This window comes from Rhododendron vialii, chromosome 8a (genome assembly GCF_030253575.1).
Source record: "Rhododendron vialii isolate Sample 1 chromosome 8a, ASM3025357v1".
NCBI classification, from domain to species: domain Eukaryota; kingdom Viridiplantae; phylum Streptophyta; class Magnoliopsida; order Ericales; family Ericaceae; genus Rhododendron; species Rhododendron vialii.
The window spans coordinates 3,712,435-3,723,357 of record NC_080564.1 but is presented as its reverse complement, the minus strand read 5'-3'; the positions used below and the strand labels follow the sequence as shown (position 1 = coordinate 3,723,357).

Below are 10,923 nucleotides of genomic sequence, written 5' to 3'. Positions count from 1 at the left end.
GAAGAAGAAGTTATGACCGTTTGAAGTTATGACCGTTTGAATTTCCGTTAGTTTGAGGGGGTTAAGTGCCAAAAAAAAAGTTACAGGGGGGTAAGTGTTCGCGAGGCATAGTTAGAGGGGGGTAACTATAATTTGCCCTATTATATATCGATAGTTGGGTTTAGCTAGTTTGGTAAAAATAAATGGGCTAGTTATCTGAATCTTCTTAAGGCGCAAAATTATGAGCATTGTTTTGATGTATTCAATACTCATCCGAACTTGAATATAGTCAGAACTAGACAGGTGTGTATCGTTAAGTGGCTCGCATAGGTTACGGCGCAATGAGAGTTACTTAACACCTTTAGACCCGATGAATACTATCTTTTTTCTCTTTATTTTGATGAATTTGGTCCACGTATGTCATAGTATATCTCATACAGTTCACATTTTCAATTTTATTGATTTGTTTAGGAATTCATGTTGTGACAATTAGAGAAAACAATTCATTCCATGATATGGCATGGTGCATCGGGTTTCTTTAAGCGTTTGGACATTGTAGAGCATTACCATCATTGAACTCATTCCCATTAGTATTTGACTTAGATTTTGATATCAAAATAGAGAGCAGTGCTATTGACAACGTCTCAATCAAGGTAATTGTATCAAAAGTAATTACTCTCTTCGTCCCAAAATCAGTGGCAAAGGAACATAGAGACAAGAGTCGGCAGGCGACCCCATTGACTGTCAAATTTCATAAAAATAGGTATAATTTTCATCATATTTTTACTAATTTAACCCCACTTTAAAATTTATTTTTGCCCCAGCCCATATAAAGATTTTGTATTTAAAGAAAAAAAGAGACAAAATAGAATCTCTACCCACAAAATTCCCAAACGCATCGCTAATTTGTTCGTTCCTCAAAACAAATCAGGGGTTTTGTTCATGAATTATACGTAGTTCAAATTTTCGACTCCATTTATCGAAAATCCCGGCTTTATCACTGTCCAAAATGTTTGTATGATCTGCAAAACGAAGTCTTAAAAATAATACAATTTTGTGCAAGAAAAATTCAAAAGTTTTTTACAACTTACTAGATATCAATGAGTTCTTTAAAAAATTGTATTATGTTTAAGTTATCGTTCTCCAGACTGGATAAATAATTTAAGACGGAGGGAGTACATAATAAAATATTACAACAAGTTGTATTAGACAACAGTATAATACGATGTTGTAAGATGTTTTATGTTTCGAATAGTCATCCACTGAAAAACACCTAAGCAATCATCTAAGCACGACAACCAGTAAGGCCCCGTTCCAGAACGCGTTTTAAGTCCTTATTTTTTAAAAAGGCAATTTCAAGCTCAAAATTTATAGGCTTATTGAAATCTAAAAATATGCAATATAGATCTTGTTTGATAGATCTCATTGAGATTTTTAATACGATGCAAAAAAAATTAAAAAATTATTTTTTATTTACATTATTTTTGAGTTTAAAAATGTGAAATAAGTACTTATTTTTTAAAAAAGTGTTCTGGAATGGGGCCTAAGTCAACTCATCAATCTTCTCCTGACTCTCGTAGATCATTTTGTAGTGCTTTAATAAATTCTCTTTATCTAATGACTTGTACCCATCCATTTTCACCCATGCCCATGCATCTTGTTATTACTTAGAATCCAAAATTTGCTTGGTGATACATATTTAACGTCCCAAAATATATGACTCAAAGTATCTTCATTTTATGACAGAGACCATTCAATTACTCACAAATTATCTCACCACAAACCATGTATTTAAGTTTCAATTTTAGAGACCCATTGCAAAATCACTCGTGTTACGCCATGGTGTCAAAGAGTCCTAGAGGGAAAATCACCTTCTGTGGAAGTGGAGGCAATGGAGCGAACTAAAACTTTTAGAGGTTGTCTTAGGGACCCTGAGTAAACATTGTAAGATAGATAATAGCCATATTTTCAAATCGCATTAACAAATAAATGGCTTTCCCAGCTCACCACATACAAATCTCATTCCCACCCACCCAACCATCGACATTTGAGCATCACAATGGGGCATTGTCATGAACACCTTGCCGCCCCACCTCTTAATCCCACCCTCCCTTCTCATCAATTACATCATTCTCCCTTTCTCGATGTTTTTATTGTGCTTAAAATATCTCATGAATATTTTCCCCCAAGTTAGGGTTTATCATTGCTATATTGCTATATTTTACGTTACTAAACTAACCACGTTAAAAGATTCTTCATCATCTATAAGCTACTAGCAATGTTCACCGTATGAAGTTTGGCAAAATTTTCCTTATTAACAAAAAGTTGATAAAATTTTCACTTTATATTTAAAAAGCATAACTTTCTTGTGTTCTTGCCCTAGTGATATATGCAGGAAAAAATTTATGATCCATGCATATTGGTCACAAACACACATACATACTGGAATATTAAGCAAAACGTAAACCTTTGAGTCATTTTTTGCAATCGTAAAGTCACATTCAAAACTGATGTGGTACTTCTAAAATATCGTAAGTCCATTGATATTTTAACTTGTACTTCTAAAAGTGATGTGGTACTTCTAAAATATCGTAAGTTGATTGTTCACCGTCCTTCCTCAAGAGTTTTGTCTATTTTACTCTAATTAACCTACTAAGTTTGGCCGAAATTATGTTATTTTGTCAAATTTATGTGTGTTTATCAGCGCTGATTAAATTTTTTATCAGAAAATAATAAAAGTTACGTCAGATATATATTTAAAAAAACCACATTGAAGTGTAATTATTTGAATTATTAGGATACCAAAATCACTGCGATATGTGTATTTATTTATTTATTGGCGAAAGTGTCGTTAACGTCGCACAAACGATTTCCAACATTTCTTGTGCCAGGAGGCATCTTCTTCCACCGATTCCCATTCCTCTCTCTCTCTCTCTACCCGAAGCAATCCAAACACGAAAGGCCTACCCAAACATCGATAATAATCATCCAGAAAGACGACGACGACGACGGAAACAAGAATCACACAGAGTGCGCGCGATGCAGCAGAGACCTAGGCGCAGGTGCGAGGGCACGGCCATGGGTGCCATCGTATTGGATCTCCGCCCTGGCCTCGGAATCGGACCCTTCTCTCTCGGTACAACACCAAATCACACACCATATCTGTTCTATACGTACAGTTAGTTGTACCTGTGCATGCGTCCGTGTATATATTTCGATCGAATTTAACTGGTTTAGGTTAACCTTTCTCGTCAATTGATTCGGAATTTCGTTACGGATTGAGCTGAAATTGGACTGTTGTGTTGCTTGGGGGCTGTTTTTTTGTTCGATTGTGTTTGCGATGGCGGTTTACTTGAATGATTTGCGTGATTCGTTTTGTTGATGTTGCAGGAATGCCGATTTGCGAAGCTTTTGATCAAATAGAGCAGCAACCTAACATCTACGATGTTGTCCACGTGAAGTACCTTGACGAGGTTTGAGTCAATGAAATGGGATTAATAGGATTTCTAATGTTTTTGTCCATACAAAACTGTCGTCGTAAGTGGGTCTCGTGACTTTGTCATTTTCGATGGTTTGGTTTTAGTTCTGCTGTTGTCGGGAAAAGGAAGAAAAAGGGGAAGTATAGTAATACACCTTGTTAATATTTTTTAGATGTTTATATTCTCTGATGCCTTTCGGCCTTGATTTGGGCGCATGGTTCCGCAGCAAAACGTCCAATAAGCTACTCAGTTCTTGTACGTATAGGGGGCCACTATTTCAGTGGTAGCGGTATTCTGAGAGCAGCCACTTTGTGCATATATTGCCAAATGTTAGATGTGTCTCCAATCCTCCTCCGCCCATACCCCCAATGATTGGGGACTAGACGGGTTCTGTAATTGTTGTTGTGATGTGCCCCAAGGCCCCCAACTCTTCAGTTTGATTGCTGATATCCAATTGATCTCAGGCATGTAGCTTCGGCATAGGGATGGCCATCTCGGCCGATCCGTCCGTATCCGATCCGTTATCCGTCCCGAACGGATCGGATTTTTCGGATATCGGAGCGGATTCGGATTTATTTTTCAAAAAAAATTCGGAGATCGGATCGGATTCGGAGGTAAGTCTTCCTCCGATCCGATCCGCCCCGAATCCGATATCCGAATCCGCCCCGAATCCGATATCCGAATCCGCCCCGAATCCGATATCCGATCCACCTCCGAATATCCGACTATATAAATACCTCTTATTTTTTGGTTAGTCAATAGTCAGTCTCTTACCCAATTGACTTCACTTCACACAACCCTCCTCGCCCATGACTTCTCCCCCTTCTCTCTCTCCTCTCCAACCCGCCTCCCTCTCTCTAAAAAAAAAACCCTCCAGCAACGGAGAGATGCGGCAATCTCCCCTCAGGAACGTGGCAGCGAGACTCCCTCTCCATGGTACTTTTATTTTTTTTATTTTTTTTCAATCTGAGTTTTTTTTTTTATCGAGTTCTAATCTTTTTTTTTTTTTTTTTCCAAATTCGGATTCGGATATCCGATCGGATATCCATTCCCCGTTCGGATCGGGGATGGAGGACAAAAATATAATCCGTTCGGAGTTCGGGGCGGATTCGGAGGGCGGGTGGAGGATTCGGATTCGGATATTGCAATATCCGACTCCGATCCGCCCCGTTGCCATCCCTACTTCGGCATGGGTCTTGAATGATCATTTAATCCTCCCCCGCCCATACCCCCAATGATTGGAGACTAGATGAGTTTTGTAATTGTTGTTGTGATGTGCCCCAACTCTTCAGTTTGATTGCTGATATCCAATTGATCTCAGGCATGTAGCTGCGGCATGTGTCTTGAATGATCATTTAACTCTCCGTAGCTGAAAAGTTTACGATTGTTGATAATTGTCGGGAGATGTATCATTTTATTGTTTACAATGCAATTACTTTTGGAGTTGGATACCGTGAGCATTTCACTGATTTAGCTCGTAGTCGGTATTCAATTGGAGTGATTAGGATTTCTGTATTCTTAAAAGTGGGTTAAACTCTCGTTATCATTCCTTTTTCTTTGTTCATTTGATTTCTGATATCTGATTGATCTCAATTTGAAGAAAACGGCATACGTCTTGAATGATCATTTAACACTCTGTAGTTGAAAAGTTTACGATTCGGTTGTTGATAATTGTCGGAAATGTATATTTTTATTGCATATAATGCAATTATTTTTGGAGTTGCACACTGGGGTCGTTCATTAATTTAGGTCCTAGTGGGTATTCAATTAGGGTGATAGTATTTTGGTATTCTTATGAGTGGGTTAAACTCTTGTTATAATTCCTTTTTCTGTCTGCAGGAGCCTCTAAAACTGGATATTGTTATAAGCTTTCCGGATCATGGTTTCCATCTTCGTTTCGATCCATGGTCACAGGTATTAATCAATGAACACCATCCACCTCTCCCCCCCGTTTCTGGGGTTTAGTTCACCTGCAGTCATACTTGTTCTTTAAATGCGCTGGGTACAATGAATTGCATGCACAATTATTGTATATCTAGTGCCTTGTTGTGTAAGATTTTACACTCCTGGATACTTTTGCCTAAACATGTAGCATTTAGTTGCTCTTCTGTATTGCAGATAATATGTTCCAGAATTTCAGCTAAAATTCTGCGACTTTAACTAATGACAATTGGGCTAGCTGAAATTTCTGAAAATCAATGCATCATAATTCATAGCTATGGGGAACTACATGCTTGTGGTCAAGTTAATTTTGATGATATTGTGTTTAAAAGAACTCATTGAGTGTAATCTTCATTGAAATGCAAATTAGTTTTCATTATATTCTTATGTATAAACCATCAATGCGGTTACATGCCTGTAAGTGCACTGAGTTAGCGTAAAGTATGAAGTACACTGAGGTGGCATTTATATGGTGGGTTGCCAAACGATGTACACTGTCACTTGTGGATGTAATTAGGTTAGTCACTTTCAGTTGTGTCTAGAAAAAGAATGCAGATGGAAAATTTTTGGAACTCCGCATGATGATGAAATTTTGGAACTATTAAATAGGTCATCTCATTCAGATATAAGATTTGTTACGAAGAAGGTTTTCAAATTTGTAAGAATTTTAGACCCTTGAATCTTGGCATAAACTCGCTAAAGCAGTGTTAAAAACAGAGGATGGATGTGTACGAGGCTATGAGCGATATATCTGTCAATAATAAGAGAGAAAGGGTAGATAGAGTAACTCCAAATAGTTGGCGATCGCAGACATGTAGATTGTGACTCATTTTTGTCAGTAAATTGAAGATATTCAGATCTCCTCCCTCCTTCACATGCGCTAAACAAATTGTTTGCATTGGTGGGTTAATGTGTCCTGGAAGCTATGTTCTTTGAACTTGAAGGCGTAGTGTTGTACTTGAGTTTTATGACTGATTTGAATGTTAAGCTCATTCTAAGTGTCAATTATGGGGAATTAACTCACTCAATTTTGTATTGAGGTACAGAGGCTACGGCTTATTGAAATTTTTGATGTTAAGCGGCTTCAAATGCGTTATGCTGCTACCTTGATTGGGTGAGTCATGCTTTTAGCCTTCACGATCTTAGTTTTTCTGTCAATGGATTAATGGTTGGCCATCTTCTGTACTTTCAGGGGACCTTCCACTCTAGCTACTTTTGTAGCTGTATATACACTTTTTGGGCCAACATTTCCTGGAATTTATGACAAAGATAGAGGTGTCTACACCCTATTCTATCCAGTATGTATGCCAAATACAGATCCACGTTATGTACTATTTGCTTCTCCATATTCTTTTTTGTTTATAGGTGTTGATGCCTGTGGTTTACAGGGATTATCCTTTTCTTTTCCGATTCCAGCTCAGTATACGGATTGCTGTCGTCATGGAGAAGGTATTGGATCTTATTTTGTTCATTTTTAGTATGGTTTTAAAAGTGCTTATTGGCATTCTTTCTCCTTTCACTGTGAAGCGGAGTTACCCTTGGAGTTCCCGGATGGCACTACTCCAGTCACTTGCCGTGTCTCTATCTATGATAGCTCTACAGATAGTAAAGTTGGTGTTGGTTCGCTAACAGACAAGGCTCATGCTCCTCCTCTGCCTGTTGGCAGCCTCTATATGGAAGAGGTGCATGTTGAGGTTTGACTATTTCCTTTCCTAGCCCTGCATAGGCACATAGTTTTGTTTTTTTAGTGGTTTCTTACCTGCTCAAATTTCTTATGCCAGTAAAAAGTGAAATGCACCATGCTAATGGCCATTTGAACTAGTAGGAAATTTTGATAAAAACATTCTTCTGGATTGAGAGATATTGTAGCTAGCTAGCCCTTGCTGTCTATGATGTTACTATGCCTTTTCTATAGCTATTCCACACAGCAGTAAAAATTTGTCTCTTTTGAAGACTTTCATATGACCCCCAAAGTGGATTTGGTTGACTGATCCTGTTCAATTTTCTTGTTGTCCAGCTTGGGGAAGAGTTATGGTTTACTATTGGCGGGCAGCATATCCCATTTGGTGCATCACCACAAGTAATATATGCTTATCTCTTTCATTGCATGGAATCTTTTGCTTGTTTCATTTTCTGTAATTTGATTTCAAATTCTTTCCTTCAGCCTTGGTGCCATATGTCTTACTATTGATTTTTTAGAGATGGTTCGAATTGCACCTCTTTTATGTATTTCTTCTCATGGTTACTTTCGTTCCGTAGACATCCTTGGGAGTATGAATTCTTTGGCATTAAAACAAATTGGAACCTCATAGGTTGATTGTGAAATTAAGAGCAATAATTCAACAAAAGTCCAAGTAGAAGTTGAGAGTAAAGCAATAGTGCAGCAATGAATCACAGACTGGTAGAAAATTTGTGAATGAACTAAGAACAATGAACATAAGCGAATAGGCTAACTTCATCCTTTGAAAAGTTAAAAACATTTTGGAATTTTTATGGAGAATTCAAAAAGTTTATGATGCAAGTCCCTGTTTGCACAAGCTGTGGTGCTATTTTAAAGTGTGAGAAAACAAAAGAAAAATACCAAGGAGTTGAAAGAGAAGTATTACACCCATAAGAAAAGAAAAGAAAAGGTACCAGGATTACAAAACAGCTAATAGCTTTCCAATCTCTAGAACAAAAAATAGTAACTTCATTGACTTTGAGTAAATTTTTTGTGTAACGCTTTTGTTGTGTTTATGCAGGATGTGTGGACTGAATTAGGCCGTCCTTGTGGAATTCATCAAAAGCAGGTCTCTTGGTTATTCTTCTTCTTTGAAACCGAAAGTTAGAATGTACACTGGTTATGATTGTATCATTCAGCTGCTTATATTGAGACATGGATTTTATTTATCAAATATGCCGAGTGTGTTATGACCCGTGGCCGCCCGCCTAGTGGGGGCGGCTCCTCCGTTGTGGGTAAAACGGAAACCTGACTCTACACACATAATTTAGAGAGCAATGAGGTTGATAGATCATAGAAGAGATATTTGTAGTTGTTTAGGAGCTTTGTCTTCACTATTTGTTACATGCCAGGTAGATCAAATGGTGATACATTCTGCCTCTGATCCTCGGCCACGGACAACTCTCTGTGGTGATTACTTCTACAATTATTTCAGTCGTGGCTTGGACATATTATTTGATGGCCTGGTATTGTCTTTGTTCGTTAACTGTGCGATTTCTGTAGTGAAGTTTTGCATATTAACTTCCTTTTTGGAAAAACACTCACAATAATTCGTTGGATTTGCAGACTCACAAAATCAAGAAATTTGTTTTGCACACCAACTTTCCAGGGCATGCAGATTTTAATTCGTACATAAAGTGCAATTTTTCTATTTATAGTTCTGATTGTAAGTACCTTTCTGTTACTGAAAGATTTTGTAGGCATGCTATTGCCAACTTAGAAATGATACCTTTCCTTCAAATTTTCTATTGCAGTTGGTGGGTCGTTTCATCGTGAAGTAAATCCCTCTAAACATTGCATTACACCCAGCACAAAATGGGAGCAAGTGAAGGTAAAATATGTTTGTTGTGGTTCCTAATTATGCTAGATTTTCTGTCAAGGAACATTGATTTGGAAATATGAAAATGCAAGCACATGTGATTTCACATTTGGTAATCTTTTCTTCTTTATGTGATTGCATATTGGGTAATTTCTTATCTTTTCAATTGCATATTTGGTAATATCTTTATAATGAAAATGTAGCTCTTTCTCGAGGGGTATGGCAAAAAATGAATTCAGATGGTCAATTGCATATTTGGTAATATCTTTATAATGAAAATGTAGCTCTTTCTAGAGGGGTATGGCAAAAAATGAATTCAGATGGTCGATCCTAATTGAACCTGAAACAATGCTAAACTTTGTTTCGTTTGATTTAATGTCTGTTAGCTCATTTGGTTGCAGCAAAGAAGATAGAGTCTCTGCTATTTTGGTTTTTTGTATAGTATGTATTTTTAACTAGTGGAACTTTTTGGTTGGTGTCTGTGGGAGCTGACGTTCAATTAGTTCCTTTCTTAATTTTCTTGATGAACGCATTACGACTTAGAGGAAAGAGAGTCCTCACATCCTATTAAGTTGCAAGATTTTGCTCTTTATGCTTCGATATTGGCCCAAATCACATTTTCTCTACGAGTTATACAAGGCTATTAGCTACTACTTGTTATTTTTGTGCATTAAACATCTCTCATTGGCTTTCTACTTCTCTAGTCAAAAATTCAGTATTAATTTCAACTAATGATATACTTCTCTGTAGGAGATTCTTGGGGATTGTGGCCGAGCTGCCATCCAAACAAAAGGTTCTGCAAGCAATCCTTTTGGATCAACTTTTGTATATGGCTATCAGAATGTTGCTTTTGAGGTGAGTTATTGACCAAATTTGACCTATGTATGTTTGTAGCGATACTCCCTTGCAATGTGATCTTTTTATGGTCCCTCTGTTCAATTTTGACTTGTGATTTATTATAAGATTTTAATATGTATGGACAGTATGGGTTTATTTGTGGGGATCTCACGGATATTTTGCAGGTTATGAAGAATGGTTATATCGCAACTGTCACTCTCTTCCAGTCATGATGAAGTGCTGTTTGGTATGTGTGAACTTTGCAATTCGAAGATCATCTTACTGCTACAATTTTCTGTGGTATTCTCCTGTTATCTTTATGACCTTAAATTTCAATATTTGTATTCTACTAGTATTTATTTGTGTGTAGATTTTGAACGGTGGTTGATTTGAGTTGGTGAAGTTGATATTTATGCTTCTAGAAGACTCGAATTAGATCTCTGGTACGACATCCAGGTGACTTTACCCACTTATTGGCATGCATCCCCTCTTGCATGAGTTATAAAATGCTGCCATTTTAGTATCTATACAAAAAGAGAAGAAAAGAAAAGAGGAATTTAGATGTTGCTCATGCATGTCTGCACCTAATAGGTATTTCAAATATTCTCTATGCTGACTGTATGTACGTTTTAGCTTGTGAATATTCTATATGTTGAATGTCTGTGCATTTTAGCTGGTGAAGGTGGTGTATGTGGCCCGAGCCTAGCATTTTTGTGTTCCTCTGTGAATTGCTATGTGATTTCACTATCAGTTATGTTTTTCTCATTCGAATTATGTACGGTACTTCCTTGACATATGTATCAGCTCTAAAACAGAGCCTCAATGCTATAACTCATGGTGTGTTTTCTGGCCGTGATTAATTGTGATGGTTCTGCTGTTTTGCAGGGTGCTGGTGGCTTTGTACATAGTGGTTATAAAACAGCAAGTACTGCTTGTAATAATCCTGGTGGAGTCTTTCATATTTGTACAGCTCTGTAATTGCTTGTACAGTTCATGTAATGCATTTAATTAACGAAGTATCATGCGGGAAGGTTTATCGCGTAGAATCTGGTATAACAAGAAATGTTGAATGAGGAAGTCAATGTGCACATGAATTTGCCGAGTTGAGTTTTGTTCACCCTCCACTAAGAGGGTGAATATTACCCTCC

At 37.4% G+C, this 10,923-nt stretch overlaps 1 protein-coding gene across 7 annotated transcripts; it reads left to right on the top strand.

Annotated features, from left to right (window-relative positions):
• Positions 1 to 2,828: 2,828 nt before the first annotated feature.
• On the top strand, positions 2,829 to 10,852 carry LOC131298393 (PHAF1 protein At3g51130). 7 transcript variants are annotated; one of them, XR_009190506.1, is made up of 16 exons: positions 2,829 to 3,115; positions 3,370 to 3,452; positions 5,298 to 5,372; positions 6,446 to 6,513; positions 6,592 to 6,697; positions 6,788 to 6,848; positions 6,927 to 7,093; positions 7,417 to 7,479; positions 8,141 to 8,188; positions 8,472 to 8,585; positions 8,686 to 8,785; positions 8,874 to 8,950; positions 9,689 to 9,793; positions 9,961 to 10,022; positions 10,129 to 10,218; positions 10,661 to 10,852. XR_009190506.1 is itself a non-coding variant. In XM_058323830.1 (15 exons), exons 1-14 carry the CDS (start codon positions 3,019 to 3,021, stop codon positions 10,006 to 10,008), a joined length of 1,212 nt encoding a protein of 403 aa, XP_058179813.1. In that variant the 5' UTR covers positions 2,829 to 3,018; the 3' UTR covers positions 10,009 to 10,022; positions 10,661 to 10,852. The 7 variants fall into 7 exon arrangements, 2 of the variants coding, with proteins under 2 accessions (XP_058179813.1, XP_058179814.1); XR_009190505.1 differs by having other exon boundaries at positions 10,129 to 10,231; XR_009190503.1 differs by having other exon boundaries at positions 2,830 to 3,115; positions 10,146 to 10,218.
• The last annotated feature ends 71 nt before the right edge of the window (positions 10,853 to 10,923 follow it).

Coding starts and splice junctions, on each gene's coding strand:
- LOC131298393 (XM_058323830.1), top strand. CDS start 3,019: ATGCAGCAGAGACCTAGGCGCAGGTGCGAGGGCACGGCCATGGGTGCC. Junction 6,849..6,926: donor TTGCTGTCGTCATGGAGAAG/GTATTGGATCTT, acceptor TTCACTGTGAAG/CGGAGTTACCCTTGGAGTTC. Junction 9,794..9,960: donor ATCAGAATGTTGCTTTTGAG/GTGAGTTATTGA, acceptor GATATTTTGCAG/GTTATGAAGAATGGTTATAT.